Source organism: Fulvia fulva, chromosome 1 (assembly GCF_020509005.1).
Source record: "Fulvia fulva chromosome 1, complete sequence".
In the NCBI taxonomy this organism is placed as follows: domain Eukaryota; kingdom Fungi; phylum Ascomycota; class Dothideomycetes; order Mycosphaerellales; family Mycosphaerellaceae; genus Fulvia; species Fulvia fulva.
The window spans coordinates 1039081-1058402 of NC_063012.1; the positions used below are offsets into that span (position 1 = coordinate 1039081).

The 19322-nt window shown below is 54.6% G+C and overlaps 8 protein-coding genes across 8 annotated transcripts; 5 read left to right on the forward strand and 3 right to left on the reverse strand.

The window, feature by feature from the left end:
* Nucleotides 1-170: 170 nt before the first annotated feature.
* CLAFUR5_00234 (Vegetative incompatibility protein HET-E-1) lies at nt 171-1349 on the forward strand (the record flags this gene model as incomplete). The annotated part of the gene is made up of 1 exon (XM_047899382.1): nt 171-1349. The coding sequence occupies one exon, from the start codon at nt 171-173 to the stop codon at nt 1347-1349; it is 1179 nt and encodes a 392-aa protein (XP_047755721.1).
* Nucleotides 1350-1385: 36 nt separating this feature from the next.
* Nucleotides 1386-2427, reverse strand: CLAFUR5_00235 (ER-bound oxygenase; the record flags this gene model as incomplete). Its single annotated transcript, XM_047899383.1, has 2 exons — nt 1386-1631; nt 2116-2427. 2 exons carry the CDS (start codon nt 2425-2427, stop codon nt 1386-1388), a joined length of 558 nt encoding a protein of 185 aa, XP_047755718.1.
* Nucleotides 2428-2719: 292 nt separating this feature from the next.
* Nucleotides 2720-4009, reverse strand: CLAFUR5_00236 (AFG1-like ATPase; the record flags this gene model as incomplete). The annotated part of the gene is made up of 1 exon (XM_047899384.1): nt 2720-4009. The coding sequence occupies one exon, from the start codon at nt 4007-4009 to the stop codon at nt 2720-2722; it is 1290 nt and encodes a 429-aa protein (XP_047755723.1).
* A 921-nt stretch (nt 4010-4930) lies between these two features.
* Nucleotides 4931-6277, forward strand: CLAFUR5_00237 (Acyl-CoA dehydrogenase AFT10-1; the record flags this gene model as incomplete). Its single annotated transcript, XM_047899385.1, has 1 exon — nt 4931-6277. The coding sequence occupies one exon, from the start codon at nt 4931-4933 to the stop codon at nt 6275-6277; it is 1347 nt and encodes a 448-aa protein (XP_047755722.1).
* Nucleotides 6278-8873: 2596 nt separating this feature from the next.
* CLAFUR5_00238 (Transcriptional activator HAP2) lies at nt 8874-9878 on the forward strand (the record flags this gene model as incomplete). Its single annotated transcript, XM_047899386.1, has 1 exon — nt 8874-9878. The coding sequence occupies one exon, from the start codon at nt 8874-8876 to the stop codon at nt 9876-9878; it is 1005 nt and encodes a 334-aa protein (XP_047755976.1).
* Nucleotides 9879-10605: 727 nt separating this feature from the next.
* CLAFUR5_00239 (uncharacterized protein) lies at nt 10606-11333 on the forward strand (the record flags this gene model as incomplete). Its single annotated transcript, XM_047899387.1, has 2 exons — nt 10606-11044; nt 11110-11333. 2 exons carry the CDS (start codon nt 10606-10608, stop codon nt 11331-11333), a joined length of 663 nt encoding a protein of 220 aa, XP_047755975.1.
* Nucleotides 11334-11873: 540 nt separating this feature from the next.
* Nucleotides 11874-16753, reverse strand: CLAFUR5_00240 (SEH-associated protein 4; the record flags this gene model as incomplete). Its single annotated transcript, XM_047899388.1, has 6 exons — nt 11874-12372; nt 12432-12743; nt 12865-13256; nt 13308-13705; nt 13911-14066; nt 14200-16753. The coding sequence occupies 6 exons, from the start codon at nt 16751-16753 to the stop codon at nt 11874-11876; spliced, it is 4311 nt and encodes a 1436-aa protein (XP_047756085.1).
* Nucleotides 16754-17083: 330 nt separating this feature from the next.
* On the forward strand, nt 17084-19141 carry CLAFUR5_00241 (uncharacterized protein; the record flags this gene model as incomplete). The annotated part of the gene is made up of 1 exon (XM_047899389.1): nt 17084-19141. One exon carries the CDS (start codon nt 17084-17086, stop codon nt 19139-19141), a length of 2058 nt encoding a protein of 685 aa, XP_047755449.1.
* Between the last annotated feature and the right edge of the window lie 181 nt (nt 19142-19322).

Genomic DNA, 19322 nt, shown 5'->3' on the forward strand with positions numbered 1-19322 from the left:
GCCGATGTGAGAACACACATATATCACCAGTGTGATGGTGATCAAAAAGTCCTTGGTCGATCACTCCTTCCACTGTGTACAGTTCCACCGACGTCGGCAGCTTCGAATTCGTCCCACATTCGCACTTCAGCTCCAGTCCATTCGATCTAACAACAACAAAATGGCAAGTCATGCGCCTAATTGACACTACCACCCTAGAACTACACGAGTTCTCAGAAGAGCAAATCCCATATGGCTGCTTTGCTGTCATCAGTCACCGCTGGACCAACGACGAAGTCACCTTCAAGGAATATCGCCGTGGCCTAAAAAAGGACAGCATTGGCTACCGAAAGATACTACACAGCTGTGAGCTCGCCAAAATTCGGAACCGCCAGTATGTCTGGATCGACACCTGCTGCATCGACAAGAGAAGCAGTGCGGAGTTGAGCGAAGCAATCAATTCTATGTTTCGCTGGTACCAGCGATCAGCAGAATGCTATGTCCACCTTCAAGACGTCTCACTCTCTTCTCTACTACCAGGCCAAGAGCCTCACAAGCTTCTAGCAGGATCGGACTGGTTCACCCGTGGCTGGACTCTTCAAGAACTCCTCGCCCCTACTAAGGCTCTGTTTTTCGACAGTGGCTGGGTTGCAATCGGCTCCCGCAGCGACGATGACATTGCGTCTACGATCTCCCAAATCACCGGCATACAGACCTACGATTTGGGTCAATTCAGTCAGCTGCGGGCTAGCGTCGCGCGTAAGATGTCTTGGGCCTCAAAGCGCAAAACAACACGACCCGAAGACCTCGCATACAGTCTGCTCGGTCTCTTCGATGTCAACATGCCGCTCCTGTACGGTGAAGGCGCCGCCAAAGCATTCATGCAACTACAGCTAGAGATTATCCGCAAGAGCTCCGATAAATCAATTTTTGCATGGGATTGGCCACGGACGACCGACGAGGACGCATTCTCATGGCCTGGGCTGCTGGCGCCATCTGCAGAGCCATTCCAGGATTGTGGTGATATCGTGGTCAGCGAGTTCAACTTTGAGAATCAGTTTCCGTATGAGATGACGAATCTGGGACTGTCGTTTAAGTCTAAGGCGGAAGCGGTGCAGGGCGAAGGGAGGGCGGAGAAGTACATCATTGACCTGGACTGTACGAGATTGCGATACCAGGCTGGGAGGGAAGGGAGGTTGAGAGAGCGGTGCTACATTATGCTGGAGCCTTCGACGCTGAACAATAGAGTCTACAGAAGGAGGCACTTCGCGCATTCCGAAGGTGTCAAGCCTTTTGAGGAGCGGTATCCAAAGGGGAAGAGGAAGGATGTGGGCGTGAAGCGCTTCTATATTCGGCAGGCTGGTCTGTGAGATCGATAGGCATCTCATTGCGAAGGCCCAGTCTGCTCATCTACCGAAGGGACATCTCATAGCTCCTTTCAGCAAGATGTTCTCGCGTGCAGCAGCCATGTACTGTTCTCCCTTCCCAAGCAGATTCTGTGGACCAACCTCTGAGATCACATAGCCCTTCGGATGGTACTTGTCACCTTGGTCGCCTGGCAGAGCTCCGCCAGTGGCCCGTCGAATCCAAGTTGAAGGACCCCACCTGGATAGCAATGTTGGCTCGATGTACCACGGATGCGCTCGGTAAATCTTAGCTTGATAACGACCATGTTCGTTTGGCTTCTCTGACCAACTGCGGACGCGCAAGAAGTGAGGTCGAGGCAGGGACAAATGTCGCAACATAAATGCGCGAAGAGTCAGTACATCGTGTTGACGAGAGAGCGTAGAGCTGTAAAATCGCAACAGAGCTAGCAATCTCTCTCAGCACGACCCTATAGGGGCCTGCTGTGGTGCGTATTGTCGTGCGTATGAGACAAGTGAGCAGTTTTGAGACACTACTAGCTCCGCCGCAACTGTATGTACTCCCTAGGATTTACTCACAACGTGGCGAGTCGATCTAGGTGGTTGCAGGTATGCTTCACGCAGTATGACTCCGGTATCTGCTGCTCTTTTTGAAGCATTCTCATCGACGAGGTGGCCTGTGGATAGCAGGAGCCGTGGTATAGAGGGTATTACATATGTCTGAGCGTGTGTTGGAGATGTTGTCAGATGGCACGGGCTCTGGTCTTCGTACCTTGAACAATGCGAATGACAAGGCAGTCAGGTACATCGCTGGCTTTTCCAGTGTTGACAAGTCGGATTGGATCCTGAACGCCTCATCCAGAGTCATGGCGGCCAATGAGGCTCGGTCTGGGTATTTGATTCGAAGAGCATCTCGGCGGCGATATCGAAGAGCTCGAACGAGGCCGATGTACGCTATCAAGGCTGTGACCGCCAGCGCGGGCGAGACCGAGGAGGTGAGCATTGCATTTGAGCTTGTGTCAGTCGGAGCACTGTGCTGTAGACGTGATGGGCTTGATCTTGTGTTGAAGTGTTTATCGTGCATGAAGCTGAAGTGGCTACATGGAGTGAAGGCAGGTGCAGCTGTAGTAGCGTTTCAAGAAGCCGCTAGCGGCGTCGCTTCGGAATATCTTGTGTAACAACGGCGGAAGGAATTGATAACTCTACGAATGTACATCTTGTGGGACGCATCTGGTCTCCATGGCTGGAGCTGTCAGCCTGCGGGTACTGCTTGGGCCCGCGAGGGCATCCTTGACCATCACCATGCAATCGCGCCAAAGTCCTGATGTACTGCCTGAAGCTGGAAGTCTACAGCAGGTTGTCTCGACTCGGATTGATCAGTCGGCCGTGCCGTATTCATTTGAGCCCATCTCGTACAGTCTCGAGATAGCTCTACCGATAGCAAACCCAACATCTGTTTCACCAGCACCGCCCGTGGCGAGAGAAGCCTCCACAAGACCTGTGGCTGACCATTCCGTTTCGCCGATGAAGGTGGACATCATCGAGCTACTCGCGCCACCTTCGCCCTTCACCCGCATTCCTTGAATTGACTTCTTGAGGTATTGGGGCACTATATTCGTGAAGACCTCGCCAAGCGGTACCTCGGACTGACAGAACACGCGAGTCTTCATTTCATATGCCAGATCGATCATCGTGATGAAGCGGCGCACAAAGTCTTTCTCATCCTCACGGTACCGGCGAAGACCAGATATGAAGATCGTGTCTGTTGATGAGCAGAGAGCATGGTAATCAGCAGAACCCAACGAGTCCTCGCAAAGTTCTGCAAAAGTGCCGCTGATCATGGCGAAGCGTTTGCTCTTCTCTGCCGAAGTGGTCCTCTCGTCTTCGATGGCTGCTTGCACTTCCAGCATGCGACTTCCATAGACCTGGAGAGGAACACGTTTCAGCTTCGATGTTCCCAAAGCCTGCTGGAACGACCCCTGGAAGGCTTCAGCATCGGTGAAGAACGTCTGTAATCTTGCTTGATCGCTGTCTGCATCTTGGAGACTCCTCATTCGGTAGTCGTCTTTGCCACCGATCTCCCAGACCTCACATCGCCTTTGCACCTCTTTGATGAAAGGTGTGAACAAATCGCGATTCAAGCCATTTTCGTAGAGATTATTGGGATGCCGATTACTGGTGCTGACCATCACGCCTCCAGACTGCCAGATGGAGGAGAACAGCCTGGAGAGGATCATTGCGTCTGCAATGTCCGTGACCTGGAACTCATCGAAGCATAACACACGAGACTCGGCATGGATATTACGTCCTATCTCAATCAGAGGGTCTCCGCGATAGGCCGGCGAAGATCGTGCTTGGTGCAAGCGATGGTGGATATCGTTCATGAATTCATGGAAATGGATGCGCCGCTTTGTGACTTCAGCAGGCAGGGTCGATGCGAACAAGTCCGCGACTCTGGACTTGCCAGTCCCGACAGAGCCATAGATGTAAAGACCTTGAGGTGTCCCTGCGGGCTGGCCTGGTATGTACGTGGCATTGTTTGTGCTTAGGAGATCATTCTGGAGTTTTGAAAGACGTGTAACCAGTGCGGCTTGATGGGGGTCTGTGACGAGACGGCCGCGTTGTATGAGGCTCTTGTATGCAGCCTGAAGTGCTGAGCTGGTCATCTATTGTAACTCGTACTGATCATGTTGACAAGATGTGCCTGGAAAAGGGAAGTTGAGGTCATGGATGTCGAACAAGGTTGTGGCTGGTCTCGGATAGCCAGACTCGAGCACGGACCAGTCCGTCAGCTATGGTCAGAGGTCTGGTTCCGAGACCAGGTTGTGGCGTGCCGGACCGAGGCGGACCGTGGCTCGAGCTCACCGAACATCTACAGTCCTGGGCATAGTTTTTACAACCCCTGTTCTTTGACCTTTCTTCATTAGGAAGGATGTATTCACTGCTTGGCGTAGCTCACCACCTGGTGTGTCCTCCATTGTGGGCTATTACTGCCTCGCAGCGTTCTCGCATACTCTTGCATATACGTTGTATGTCCTCAGGTGTGAGCTTGGCCCATTCTTGATAGTGAGATTGAAGGTAGCAACACCTTCTGAGATGGACATGGATAGCCGGAAGGGGTTAGCGTAAATATAGGGGTTGTAAAAACTATGCCCAGGACTGTACCATCACGACGAAGTGTTCTCGTATTCTCAATCCTCTACCTCTCCATGGCCATACACCCCCGATGCGAGGTGTTGATCGAACAACAGCATAGACTGCTCCTTCCACCTACCACCGCATCTGGGACACGTCTCAAGCGTGTCAGCACCTTCCTTGACTGGAGGCCCTGACCATGTTGCTTCGGCTGAACTCGGTTAGAGGAGCACCGAGGCACGAGACCTCCACCTTCTCCTGCTCGTTAACGGTCAGCACATGATCGATGCTAATAAGCAAAAATCAACGGTAGATGAATGCTCCGGCCGGTTACAGACTCATCTACTATAGTCAGAGCTGAGCAGTGATGATTCCATGATATACTAGCCCATCCACCTTCAATCTCTGCACTCACACGCATCTCTTGCACGACGTCTCACCTGAAGCGCATCATGAACTCATCCTCAGTACCACCCGTGGACGCCAGGAAAGGCCTGCCAACACGATCAGTGAAGAAAGAAGTCTTTGGCAACCCAGCTCCATGGGGTGAACCAGCTTGGAGCCACGGCATTGCCTCACCCTACTACAACGAATCACACAAGAAATCTCGCAACGTCCTGCGCGAATATGTAGACAAAAACATCCTACCCTACGCCCTAGATTGGGAGGAGAAAGGCGAAGCACCAGAAGCAGCACGACTCCAGTGGGCGCGATCTGGATTCGCCTTCTCTGATGTGCCGCTCGAGTATCGGCCAAAGGACATCCCGTTCCCGGCTGACGTTCACGTCAAAGACCTTGATGCGTTCCACCTGCTTGTGCAGACTGACGAGACATCCCGCGTCGAAGGTGGCGTTACGTCAAGTCTAGGCGGAGGCTCAGTCATTGGCATCCCGCCAGTGATTCACCACGGAACGGATGAGCAGAAGCGAAAGTGGTTGCCAGGACTCTTTACTTGGGAGACGAGCTTCTGTTTGGGTATTACGGAGCCCAATGCTGGCTCTGATGTGGCCAATATAATCACTACAGCTCGCAAGACAGATGATGGAAAGTTCTACATCGTAGACGGCACCAAGAAATGGATCACCGGAGCTCCATGGGCATCACATATGACCACAGCCGTGAGAACAGGAGGCCCTGGCATGAAGGGCATATCCGTCCTCGTCATACCACTCGACTCCCCAGGCATCACAAGGCGCCGCATCCCGAACAGCGGCCAGAAAGCAGGCGGAGCATCGCTCATCGAACTCGACGAAGTGAAAGTCCCCGCTGAGAATCTCCTCGGCAAGGAGAACGAAGGCATGAAAATCATCATGGTCAACTTCAACCGCGAACGCTACATCATGTCCGTAGGCTGCAACCGCAAAGCACGAACATGTCTATCAGTCGCATTCGACTACGCGAACAAGCGGGAGACGTTCGGCAAGAAGCTGATCGAGAACCAGATCATCTCGGCCAAGTTTTCGACCATTGCTCGCTATGTTGAAAGCCACTGGGCGTTCCTTGAGCAGATTGCATATGCTGTGCAGCAGAGCCCGCTCGCTTGGCAGGACCCTGATGTGGCTGGACGGATAGCTTTGGCGAAGGTGCAGGGTGGGCGGATTGAGGAGATGGCGTGTCGTGAAGCGCAGCAGGTGCTGGGTGGTGCCGGGTATCAACGAGGTGGTCCGGGTGCGGTGGTTGAGCAGATTAGTAGAGATCTGAGGATGATGGTTGTGGGTGGTGGATCGGAGGAGATTATTTCTGATTTGGCAGTGAGGCAGGAGACTGTCCTTGCAAAGAGGCGAGGATGGAAGCTGTAGGTCAAGAGCATCAGCGATGGATTGAGTATGCAGGTCTGAAGCATCATCCTCGATCGTATCGATGGTCGTCAACCTCAGCATTGAGCCGATGCCATGTTCATGTACATATCATTTAGAGGCTTGAATCCATGTGCGGACATCCTCGGACGCAGAATGGGACCAGACATGCACGACATGTGCTCGTACATGAAAGGTCTAGGCCGGCACATCAATGCCATACGTTTTCGGAAAGCCCACTCGTGGTATTCGTTCATGCCATGCTGAAGTCCAGCAGAACCCTGCTGAACGTGGACCTTGTCAGCTCATGCTCATCAATTGAGCTCGAAATGTTGAGACGACAACACAGGTAGTCTGATCATCGAGATTGTTTGTGTCAGTAGCCCAGCGTGCCAGCTCAAATGCAACATCGTATTCACTTTCGAACGACAGCTGGCCAAGACAAACAATCACTGAGAGAGCCTCCACAACTGGGGTGCTCTCGAACAATGTGCCTTGCACGCTTGCATTCGATCGTGAAACATGTGCGCGTCTGCGGTTCCAGCAGTACATCCCCTTCCACTGATTCGATCCCTCCATTGCGGGAGACGTGTTTCAGGATCGCTAGGGTGAGCATCTGCCGACCGCGATGTGCTTGTATCACACGGCGACACGCCGCAGACCATGTGCAGTGACGCACGCGAAAGTAGCTTAGCACGCTTAGCAATGTTGCACTCTTGGGGAAGCACAAACTCCGGAGCTGTACGACCGAGAGTGCGGTATTGATGTCGAGGTGGCTATCAGATATCGATCAAGCGGTGTGCAAAGCGCGCGGCTCTCCAGCCTCTCCATTGATCAAAGCTGGTGCTGGTACGGCAGTGGCAAGAACGTGGGTGGAACACCGTGGAAGAGTGAGGCGGTCACAGCTCCGTAGCCGCTGTTGGGACCTTCTTCGTGTAGCCTCAGGCACATAGGTACGTCGGAAGCTGACGTGAGGCCAACGGAGGCAGCTCGCCACCGGAGCATGTGATGCAGAAGGAAGGTGGACGAGAAGACTCAGAAGAGGCAGCAGAGTACCAACGGCCGGGTCGAAGTGCAATGTTCTTCCGACGAATCAGCTGAGGGACAGTGCTTGTTCCTCGTGCTCTGGGCAGGAGCGATAGACGTTGGTGTGGTATGAGAAGCCGCGTAACAGTTGCGCCCGGTGTAGATGCCAGGCGACATTTTCAACAATGCATAGGGGTATCCCTTGATCGAGGGCTCAACCTGCAGGTGCCCTGGAACTCGAGATGCTACCTGCTACGTTCTCACGACTGTGCTGCCGTGCTCACATATCGCACTAGTCTAGCATCGGCCGTCATCGCACCATCGGGCTTAATAGCTGGGGGCTCCTCCCTTCCACCTATCAGATTCTTCTTGCGCTCTTCTTCCCATCACACCCAATCACAGACTGTCGCATCGTGGTTCGCAGTCTTGACGACGCGGGGCCGTCGCGCGTTCAGACGGCACAGCACGAATCACAACAAGGTGCGCAACTCCATCCGACAGTAACGTGACTGTCGACTGCTGCGCGCTCAAAGATGTCTGGGACGCGCGACGACCAGTCAACTGTCCGCCCAGCACATGGAGCACCAGAGCAGATGACGTCGCGCGAGGCATTGAGTCGCAACGACATGCTAACGCCGCCGCAGAATCGATAGCAAGGAAGCAGCTGTGAGGAAGATCAACGAGACCCTCCGGTAAGCCCGTCGTCCACAACACAACGCACGCGTGCCCACCGGGCGCAGAAACAGCAATGCGCGCCAACGCCTCGGGCAGCATCGTCTTCCGCATAGTGACTAGCATATGGCACAGCTCAGCACGCGCGACAAGGCTCGGAGCTCTCCCATAGCTTCGCAGCGGCGCTGTCAGACCGACTGCCCATGCGACCGCTGCGAGAATAGCGGGCCACCCGGCGCGAAGCGATCGGACTGCGCTGTCACATGTGGCGGTGCGAAGTGTCGAGAGAAAGCTTCGTCACAAGCGCGATGCTGATGCGCTGGCCGACCTGCTCGATTGGAGGTGATGCGCTGGCATCGCGCGGGAAGCATGCAGCTCACCTCCGATAGCCGTCGACTGTCCACCGCGTCACCAATTGCTGCCATCTGTGCCTGTACTCGAGTCTAGGAACCGTCGCTAATGTTTGGCCCAGCATTTAGTACCCGTCGCCCGCAACTCCGCTGGCCTGTGGTGTAGCCAGTCAGAGGTACGCCGACCCTTCTTGCGACCCTACTCGTCTTCAACGCAGCGGCGCGCAAACCGTCAAGGTCCTGCACCGCCTCGTGGGGCCACGAACGCGCTCTGCCAGACTGCTCGACCCGTCACGGAAGCAGCGTCGGCAGCGGATCGACCGCGAGGCTCAGTCGACGCTGTGCGTTGCCTGCTGGCCTGCAGCAGACCGCGTTCGCCGCTGCGACTGCTGGCACCCTGCTTCGCGCCTTGGGCCGCGACAACACTGGCTGACACCTCATCGCGTCTTCAGCTTAAGCGCAGCGCGTGCCTCGACATATCACTCGCGGCAGACAAGATCCCCGAACCTTGATTAGCTCGTCGCGCCGCCGACGACTCTCCTCCTCCCGTCATGGAATCGTACTCGCAGTATCAACAACCCTCCGCCTATCCGCACGCGCACAGTGGTCCAGGTCCACAGCAGAGTCCCGTTATGCAGACACAACATCAACCCAACTATGGCCAACACCAACAGCCGCCGGGCGTACCACAACAGCATATGATGCCTCAGATGGGCTACAATCCCGCTGCGTATGGTATGCAGGCGCAGTATAATGTGTCGCCCACACAAGCCGCCGCCATGGCGACCGCTGCCGCCACAGGGTACCCGGCATACTCGATGCCCGACTCGTCGATGCCTGGATCGATGCCGCAGACCTCGCCCCGTCTGCAACAGGTCAAGACGGACGGTAGCATGCAGAGACCAAGCCCGACATCACCAAGGCAACAGGGACAGATGAACGTACCAAGCAGCATGGCGCAACAGATGAGCATGCCACCAGCGCAACCGTTGCCGAACAACATGCCTCCACAGATGCAGCAAGGCCAATTGCAGCAACAACGTAGAATGTCGCATGCGATCCAAAGTCCCGCTGTACAAGGACCACCTGGTCAGCAACCAATGGCCGCACCTCGGCCACCCACCGCAACGCAACAAACCCCTCAGCCGTCCCAACATCAGGCATCGCCCGATGGGCCCGTCGCAGGCGCAAACGAAGAATCACCGTTGTATGTCAACGCCAAACAATTCCATCGCATTCTGAAGAGGCGTATGGCGCGTCAAAAGCTGGAGGAAGCATTACGCTTGACGTCCAAGGGGCGGAAGCCATACTTGCACGAGTCGAGACACAATCATGCTATGCGAAGACCTAGAGGTCCAGGAGGTAGGTTCTTGACCGCCGAAGAAGTCGCTCAAATGGAGGCAAGGGGCGAAGGTCTGGACGGAGCTGTTGAAGATGCCCCGGCGACCAACGGCAACAGTAATGGGAAGCGCAAGGCCGGAGACTTGAGGTCGAATACCCCTACGAAGAAGGTCAAGAGCGACGATGATGATGATGCGGAGGACGACGATTCATGAGAGGGCTCGTGATGGACGGCAAAAGACCACGAACCTTGCGGTTGCTCGATGCCGATTTATTAAGGTTCTCACTACACTGTCCTCCACATCATCGGGTCGTAAGCAGGAATCGTGGCTTGAGGCGTTGGAGTAAACACATGTGCATACTTCTTTTCTCCATGGACCACAGCAAGGATGGTCATTACTTCACGAGCGACCATCGCGCCGTGCCTTGAATCTCTTTTGTGCATTGGGCTAGCGTTGGTGGCGAAACGGAACACGGCCAATGGAGGCAAGTGGCAGGGAGAGGAAACCTTTGAGAAGATTGATACCACCCCCACCGCAACTTATGTACTTGCTTTTGTTGCTTATTCGAACGATATCACGCAGCGCTGGGAAGTTCATCGTCTACACAATACCAAAGGAGGACACTATTGCTCACGCAAAGGGGCGTTTGGTTTGTGGGATGGTAGGGGAGGCCGGAGGGAAAGGCGCTGCGGACGAGAGTAGCATGGATCACTCGCTATACCCGTGCAGCCGGCTGCCAGAATGGACCTTTGTGATAAAATGGAGGAGCTGTAGATTGATTGTTAGATGAAATGAACAGGCTAGCTACTCTCATATCGATCACGTGCCGTCACTTGCTGTCTCAATCAGGAAGATCTCCGCGCTCACCTCCGTCTTGAACATTGACTTCACCGTCCACACTGCTGCGCATACCACCACATCTGGAGAGCCAGCTATCACAATGATCTGCCGACAATGCGCCCAGCGTCTAGCACGCCGCAACACCTCCCACATCACCTGCCGAGCCTTCTCCCAAACCACATCAAATCGAGCACAAGCAGTAACAGCCCAAACCACAACCGCAACGAATCCCCGACCAAACGACAGACCCGCCGCGACTTCCACGTCAGCAGCGCAGCCCTTCAGCACACCGCTCACTCCCGCTCCTGAGAATTTGGATCTACCGACCAACAAAGATGTCGACAAGAGCAAGAAGCCGCTGCAGATACAGAGCAGTGTACCCGCAGGAACAGTACTGAAGGGCCTCAATTTCATGAAGAATAAGCAAGACCCCGTGGCATTGGAAGATTCAGAGTATCCGCCCTGGTTATGGACGGTGTTGAATAAGAGTGGCGCGGCGGAGAGTGGGAGTGGGCTCGATGCTGAGGGTGATTTGTTCTGTATGTTTCACGTTCCTCTCTCTATTTCCCCCCAGCCCTTGCGTCCTATCGCTAACACACCACAGCCAAATCGAAGAAACAACGCCGCATCGCCGCGAAAGCATTAAAGAAACGACAACTCCTAGACCCAGAGTCCTTGGTGGAGAAAGTCCCGATCTATGAACAGAGTGTAGATTTACCGAGGGATCCTAGGGAGAGTTTGGGTGCTAGGGAGCAGTTGACGAAGGCCATGAGGGAGAGGAGGAGGAGTAAGATTAAGGAGGATAATTTCTTGAAGGAGATGAGTTAGAGCGCGTGAATGAAGCGCGGCGGTGTGCGGTATGGACAGGCCAGCGATAAAGAGCGGCAGGTTCTGTCGGCCGCCTGGTACTTTACGATCTATTGAGGCGCGCAATGCATGACGCACAATACCAGTCCATTTTCTCTGTGACCAAGCAGGCCATTACTACACGAAGCGCCACGTGTACAACACGGACGGGCCAGCGATGAAGAGCGGCAGGTCTTGTGGCGAGCCTGGTATGTCACGATTTCTTGAGGCGTGTGATGCATGACGCGCAAAACCAATCCATTTTCTATGGCCAAGCAGGCCATTACTGCATGAAGCGCTTCAGCGCTTCCAAATTACGCCCCCTTCCCAGCTCTTGCTCCATCCTCCAGCACTTCTGTGCTACCTTCGCAGCGCCGTAGCCCGACACGCCCCCCGCCCCCCAAAAAAGCAACGCAAGAAAAAATCAACGCTGAAAAAAGCTCTGCTCCACGCTGCCCATGCCGCCGCCCGCCCCTTCATCCTCCACCTCTGTACCACGTAGTACGCCATTGCACGGCGCGCTTATACGTACCTTATGATAGGATTTCCGTCCACCTCTACCGGCCGAGAACCCTCCCCAATACCTCCAAGCGGCACACCTTCAGCAACGCCAGCGGAGAAGCTCACAGCCGAGTCACTACGCTGGAGAGCTGGTGTGACAACTGCTGGTGGTGGTGTTGGCTTCTTCCGACCGGCACCTGCGAACAAGCGCTGGATCCAGGCCCACTTCTCCTTAGTCTTGGCTTTGTCTTCCTTCGGGGGAGAGCCCACGACGATTAGGTCTCCGGTCTCGCCGACGTCAGGGATGGTCTCTTCCCAGATTGTGCTGCCGTTGGCGCTCTGCATGATCATTGTCTTCCGCGGCTTGGGCGCGATCACTGTCTTTCGCTTGTGCTGCTCGGGGTCCCAGGCTTTGGCGTGCATGAGGTCGGTAGCGATGTGACTGAGGACGTTGCGAAGGGCCGGGATCTTGTTTCGTTGCAGGGTGGCGTAGAGTAGATCGTGGTGTTGCTGGCTAGCTCTGTGTTGCAATGTTAGTGAGTCTGTTACGAGAGAGAGCGAAGGGTTCCTTGATCTTACCTAATCTCCTCACGAGTCTTCTCTCCGCCCTTCACGAAATCGTTGAGATTCTTGCTCGCTTCGATCACGTCTTTCTCGATCGTTGCAATCTCTTTCTCGACGTTGGCAAAGTCCCGCTGAATGTCGATGATGTTCGGCTTCTCGCTGTGCTTCTTGGTGTGGTATGGGTATGCGCTTGACATACTTGGATATGGCTCTGACGATATCGTGGCGCCGTCTTCGCCGCTGTCTGGAGACGACTTGAGTGACTTGTCGTACTGCTCGAGTTCTTCGCAGCGCTTAGCGAAGTCTGAGCCAATCCAGTCGTGGTTGCTGCAGGTCAAGAGGTGTCAGCCATGTTCAAGAAGCATGTGTCGACGCCTTGGCGCCACCACTGGAGTAAGGGATGGGAACACGAGTAATTTTTTGAGAAACGCCATCAGCCAAAACTCACCTCTCTGGCTCATAGATCTCGGCCGAAAATGGCTTGCGGCCATTCCACTCCTGTTGTGCCAGATTGAAAGGGTTCCAGGCACCTGGTTTTGCCTCGCGGAGCCTATCGACCGTGTTGCTTCGGTGGCGGACAGTGTCCTTCGGAGTTGGCAGGACGGTGACCTTATCATCTTCATCGCGGTACCAGAACTGGCATTCTGGATCTGGCTGTCTTGGCTGGTAGTCCACCTCTGCAGGTGCGGTGATGTCGTCAAAGGCAATGGCATGTGCAGTCATGCGCTGCTTGGAGAGGACCGCCTCGATGCCGGCTCGTGGTACCACAACGTCCAAGACCGCCCAAGGGTTGTCGGTGTTCTTCTTATTGAACGGATAGTGATGGTAAGCCTTGCCGCCCTAGCATGTGAAGTCAGTGACCGCTCGCGGGTAAACAATAACAGGACTCACCACCGCCTCTAGGTCTCGCTTGATGGCAATAACGCGTGCCATGATGTTACTGGTTGGGCCGGTGCCGAAGTACTCGTGTGCGATCATGACTCTGATATCGCGGCAGTTGGTCTCTCGAAGCTGGATGGACCACTTCACGCGGGCGTCCTTGATGAGTTGGCGGAGCTCATCAGCACCACCTGGCTTGTTCTGGGAGAACTCGGTGTGGTAGTCGTTCAGGAGGTCGTAGAGATGCTTCTTGCGATCGATGGAGTTGAAGATGATGCGAGAGGTATGGTTAGCAGAATCGGGCTCGATCTTGAAAACAGCATGGCGGAGAGGGATGTACTCCATGTTGACACCTGTGCTGGCAGCTTGGGCTTGCGCCATGGCGGCGGAGGGTGTTGTGGTTGATTGTGCTTGGTGAATGATGCTGGTCGAGTATACTCTCGGCGGCGGTATATACAAGCGATAGTGATGTCGGGGGTGTTTTGTGGTGTGTTGGAGGTGAAGGAAGCGGCGGCAATTTGGCCGCGTGTGATCAGGGTGAGATGAGATTATGGCCGTTTGACAAACGCTGCTCAGCAGCTGTCTACCTTCACTGCTTCACTTCGCTTCACTTACGACCCGACTCAATCTCATCTGTATTCACTCTGGCTCCCATCTGTTCAACCCGAGCTTCACCTGACCATACACCTGCATCTGCAGCCCGGGACAGGACAGTCAACGTGCTTCTCGAACCAACTCTGGGCATGGTGTGCGTGGAATCCGTGCTGGCACCTAACACAGAACGTCAGGAACTTCGCCATCACATCGCCCAGCTTCTGCAGTTCCTTCGTTCCCCCTCGAGTTGCAGGATCTGGTGTTCCTAGCCACATCTTGCAAATGCCGCAACGAGGCATATGTCTCCCACATTTGGTGCAAGACACGCCCGCACTCGCTGCGGCCTTCACCTGCGGGGCAATGGCATCCTTACTCGATGCCACAAGCTGCTGACCTGAAGGTCTCAACGGCGTGCGCCCATCTCGTCTCGCAAGAGTCTGTTGGCAATGGGCACATCGAAGTGTGATCTGAGATGGCGGAGACTCGATCAAGCTTTCGTCTCCCTTCGTTCTGGCCATTTGCGTATGCTGCACCACAAATCGAGTGCGCTCAATAAACGCTCGCCAGCTTTGCATTTGCATGAAGTAAGTCTCTTTCCACATGTCCCACCGTACATCGCTCACGTAGAGCGGGCACGTGAAGGCTGTCGCCATTACGGCCGTCTGTAGGTCATTCGTTTTGCTGATGTAGGTCTGGAAGAGATCCATGGCCTGGTCACTCAAGCCAGTGAGCAGAATCCCCTCGAGGTCACCATTCTTCACCGCTCGAGCAGTCTCGCTCTGCAGGAACCCGTGAATCTCGCTGTCATTGAGATATTTCAGACCCAACGCTACTCTGTAACCCAAGTGAAGGTAGTTCGTCTTCATCACATCGCGCCAGTTGCCCGTCGTCAAGAATGTCAGAAGAGCTTTCAAAGCAGGATCTTCGGTATCGGCTGCCATCCAGAGGCACATCTCTCTTTGCTCTTCATTGATTGTGTCCGAAGCCAATAGCGCACCGAGCCCGATATTAGGCACAGTCTTGCTCCTGATCAATTGCCTCAGCAAGTTTAGCGCCACATGCTTATACTCATGCAGAACGGCTTGGACCACGGCTTGATAATACAAGCACCGGTTTATAAGCTCGTGACACTCTGTCTCGAGAGACTCGACAGTGAACTTCCAACCACACAACTCGAGCGCAAGCTGACGGTGTTCTGGGAAGTCCGTCCGTACGCCTTTGAACGACGGCAGCTCCCTCGAAACGTTCAAGTCATAGATGGCATCCTCGACCTTTCCCGCAGCTGGAGACAGAGTCCGACGACTCACGCTGCCAATCGTCTCCAAACAGATTCCTGTGACGCCAGCGAAGCTCAAATCAAGACTCTCGGACATCATGCCCTGATCTGCTGCCTGCGTCTGAAAGCGACCAATAATCTCCCATAGCCGCTCCAGCTGCCAGTTCCCGGACACAATCTCGACATTCTTCATGCAGTCAAACAAGTAGCCACGGGAGCACCGCTCTCGCTGAATTGACGAAGTTGCTAAGATACTGTCCAGCTGTGGTGATCCTGGACCGCACTCGATCTTTTGGACATCGTCTTCATCGTCGACTACCTCACCACTGTACTCGTGGGGCCCAAAGTCTTCGGCGCTGTGCTGGTGCTCGTACGGCGCGCGACGCTTCATTGGCTTTGCTCGTGTTTTGACTTCCGTAATGGCAATATCCTCATAATTGAGAGCAAGATCGCCTCGAGCTGTGAGTGCTGCGTGTGGAAAGATTGAAGGCACTCTGATGACATCCATTCTTCGACTCGACCGCAAGGCTATTACAGGCTGTTCCGAGAGCTTCCCGTCTTCAGAGATCCAGTCGAAGGCGATCAGGCGCTCATCAATCTGTTCGCTGCTTTCTTCAACATCATCGATGGCTTTTGAGACTTCTCTTGTACAAGAGACATAGCGGTTACAACTCCAAGGCAGTCCACCGTAGCTGTTCTGCGCAACATAGTCGTTGTTGCTAAGCAATGTGTCACTGCCCTCTACCATATCAATGACTCTCAGCTCTCCTCTACTGGAGCATATCGCCAAGCGACCGCGCTGTTGACCCGAATACCGCAGACTCCAGACAGAGGTTCTTGCGGAGTTGTCAACGGCTGGTCTGAGATCAAACACGGCTCCGTTGTTGCTCCCACTAACGCTTGTTTGGTTGATCCAGCGCCTGTCCCAGACACTCACAGAAGGGTCGTCAGAAGATCCAGCACTGGCAAAGTAGTTCTCGTCCAACGGATCAATTGCAATGTTGTTGACATTGCGGGTGGAGACCTGAGTGTTGTTGGTATTGGCGAAGTACCCGTCCCTCAAGTCGTAAAGACGGATCAGAGATCTCTGAGCCGCGACGACGAGCTCCTCTGGCTGGCTTGGAAAGAACCGTACACTCGATACAACTTCTGCAGGGCACAACCTTCGGATCGGATCTGGATTTTCGCTGGCTGCATCGTAGATGTTAAGGCAGTTGTCCGAGCGCGTCTTGTCTAGAGCGACTGCCAGCCAGTCCAGACGGTTTAGTGCTATCGAATTGCATTTTCGCTGCTGCTTGAGTTTGAACGTTGCCACAGTCTCCGAAGGACGGCCATCCTCTCGCAGCTTGACCAGACATGCACTTCCTGAGACCAGGCCAAGGGATACAATCGACTCATTCGTCTTTGACCAGTCAAATGCAGAAAAGTTTGGCAACCGAGTGATACGAGCCACGCAAGAATAGTCGATATGGTCTCTTTGCCGACTGTGTACTTGATTGAGCGTCAGGCTTCCGTCGTTGGCGTCCACAAGGAGGAATCTCTCCCTATCGCCGGTCGAGTGTGGCGACCATCGTACAGCCGCTTCCATCAGCGCGCTGTGCCGGGCGGAGATCTATGCGCATCGCGTTCTAACCAATGTCTACTCCTTCGACTCAACGACAGCTGAGTGTTGCCTTCACGATACGACGAGACTTGAAGACGAAGCAAGTGCTGTCCACGAAAGACAACGGCCCGTCGTGTGGCGCAGCTGATCCCTGCAGCCACGAATGTACAGGGCTACCTCTGTAGTCTAGTTCTACAGGCCCATGTCAACTTTGGACTATCATGCTGTGATGTACATGTAGGCTTGAGAATGTTACATGTATATCATCATATGGATCATGCACCATAGGTAGGACCATCAGCAGCGCCGCCTGCCATGAGCTCACTACCCACACGTTCTGGGCAGCGGCCGCCACCTTTGCCGCCGAGAACGCCTTCCACAACCACAGAGACGGATGATGCTCCTCCACATGAGCTGGTCGCGCATCAGCAGAGAGCGAACGAGAAAGCTGCCGCAGGCTCGCATCCTGCACAGTCAACATCTGGCTTGATGCACAACGATCCACGATCCACATCGCAAGAATCACTGGCACCTGAAGACCACGATGGCCGCAGGAAGCTACTCTTAATCTACATACATGGCTTCATGGGCAATGAGACCAGCTTTCGCAGCTTTCCCGCGCATGTGCACAACCTACTCGCCATATTGCTCAGCGACTCGCATGTCGTGCATACCAAGATCTACCCGCGGTACCGATCGAAGAACAACATCAGGATCGCCCGCAACGATTTCAGCAAGTGGCTTCAACCGCACCAAAGTCGAACGACAGATGTTGTCTTGCTTGGCCACAGCATGGGTGGATTGTTATCAGCGGAGGTAGCACTTATGCCTGCAAATACGCCATCATCCGGACCTCTCCAGCACCGCATTGTGGGCACGATCAACTTCGATGTACCATTTCTTGGAATGCATCCCAGAGTCGTCAAAAGCGGGCTAGCAAGTATATTCACATCGGATGGTAAGAAAGAGCCCAAGGACGACAGTCAAACACAACTTGCCACTGGTGATGACCAAGGCAGCCAAATCGATCCTTCTGGTCAGAGGCCTTCTCGAGCAGATGCTTTGTGGGCCAAACCTGACCCGAACTACAACCCTGCCTTCCAGAACGATGTTGTACTTCCCGTACGGAAAGGCTGGCGGAGTGCATGGCATTTTGTCAACAAGCACTCCGACGACTTGATCGGCTCTGCCAAAAAGCTGATCTCCTCACACATGGAGTTCGGAGGTGCGATGGCAAATTATGGTGAGCTGAAGAACCGCTATGCCAGAATCAGGGCGTTGGAGGAAGAGAATGGCAAAGTCCGCGAGTCCGTTGTAGAGGGCGGCGTGCCATCCAGAGTACGCTTCATCAACTACTACACAGCCAGTACGGGTCGTCTGAAGAAGCCTTCATCACCGCATCGCCAGTCATCTCGCAGTCCACATCGGAGTCGCCCTTCTTCTCAAGCTTCCATCTCACGAACTTCGCTGGCACCAGAAGCTGGCGACGGTAATCAACGATGTGCTTCCTTGAGCTCGACCGACCCGCTCAAAGAAGTGGACGCCAGCTCTGAGCAATGGCACAATGCCATGGAGTCACTCCAGATCGGGGGTGAAGCAGGCCGCGCACGGAAGAAGGTCAACAAGAGTGTACCTCAGAGGCCTCCGCCACTTGGTGACCTGAGCTACATACAGGACCCTAACATTCGAGACATGGTTAAACAAGACCATGTGAAAGCCGTCGAAGCATACGAGAAGGCCGTCGCTGACCAAGGACCCCATGAAAAGGACGAGTCACAGCACAAGCAAGGAGGGCCGGCCAGAGCACCTCCACCTCCACCTCCGCCAGTCAAGCAGGAAGCAGAATCAGAGTTAACCCACAGCGAGCGGGAAGCAATCCGCCTCGAAAAGGAAAAGCAACGCATGGAAGCCGAAGCCCGCCGCATGCGTGGCGAGAAAGAACCCTCACCAGAACCCTCACCCGAGACACCACAACCCCAAGCAACCACTTCCCACCACAGCACCTCCTCCATCCCCCAAATCACCTCCCGCCGACCCTCCACAACAGCTTCAACCCTCGCATCAACCTCAACCCACGACACCACCATGCTCTCCCCACAACGCAGCAAAGACTCAACACCCCCAAACCCAAAGAAAGATCGCATGTTCTGCACTCTACCTCCCAAAGACTCCAATGGCGAGAGGGATCCTTGCTGGGTGAGAGTTTTCATGGAGAATGTTGATGAGATCGGGGCGCATTGTGGTTTGTTTTTTGTGGATGAGCGGTATGAGCGGCTTGTGGGAGACGTGGCGGAGAGGATTGAGGGGTGGATTATGGAGGATTTGAGTGCGAGGGTAGGGATGGGGGAGAGAGGTGGGGGCGGGAAGGTGTAGGGATGGGTCCTCGGTACTTCCGTTCCCCCCAGCTGGCCGATGTCCCCCTAGCTTTAGCCGCCCAATTTGATGGAACTTCACTACACATTGCACCTCGAAACCCTCTAGCATCTTTGTTTTCCGCGCACTCGAGCCGGCAACGAGTGGGAGGGGGCCCCTCACGAGGCAGGGGTAGGGGCCC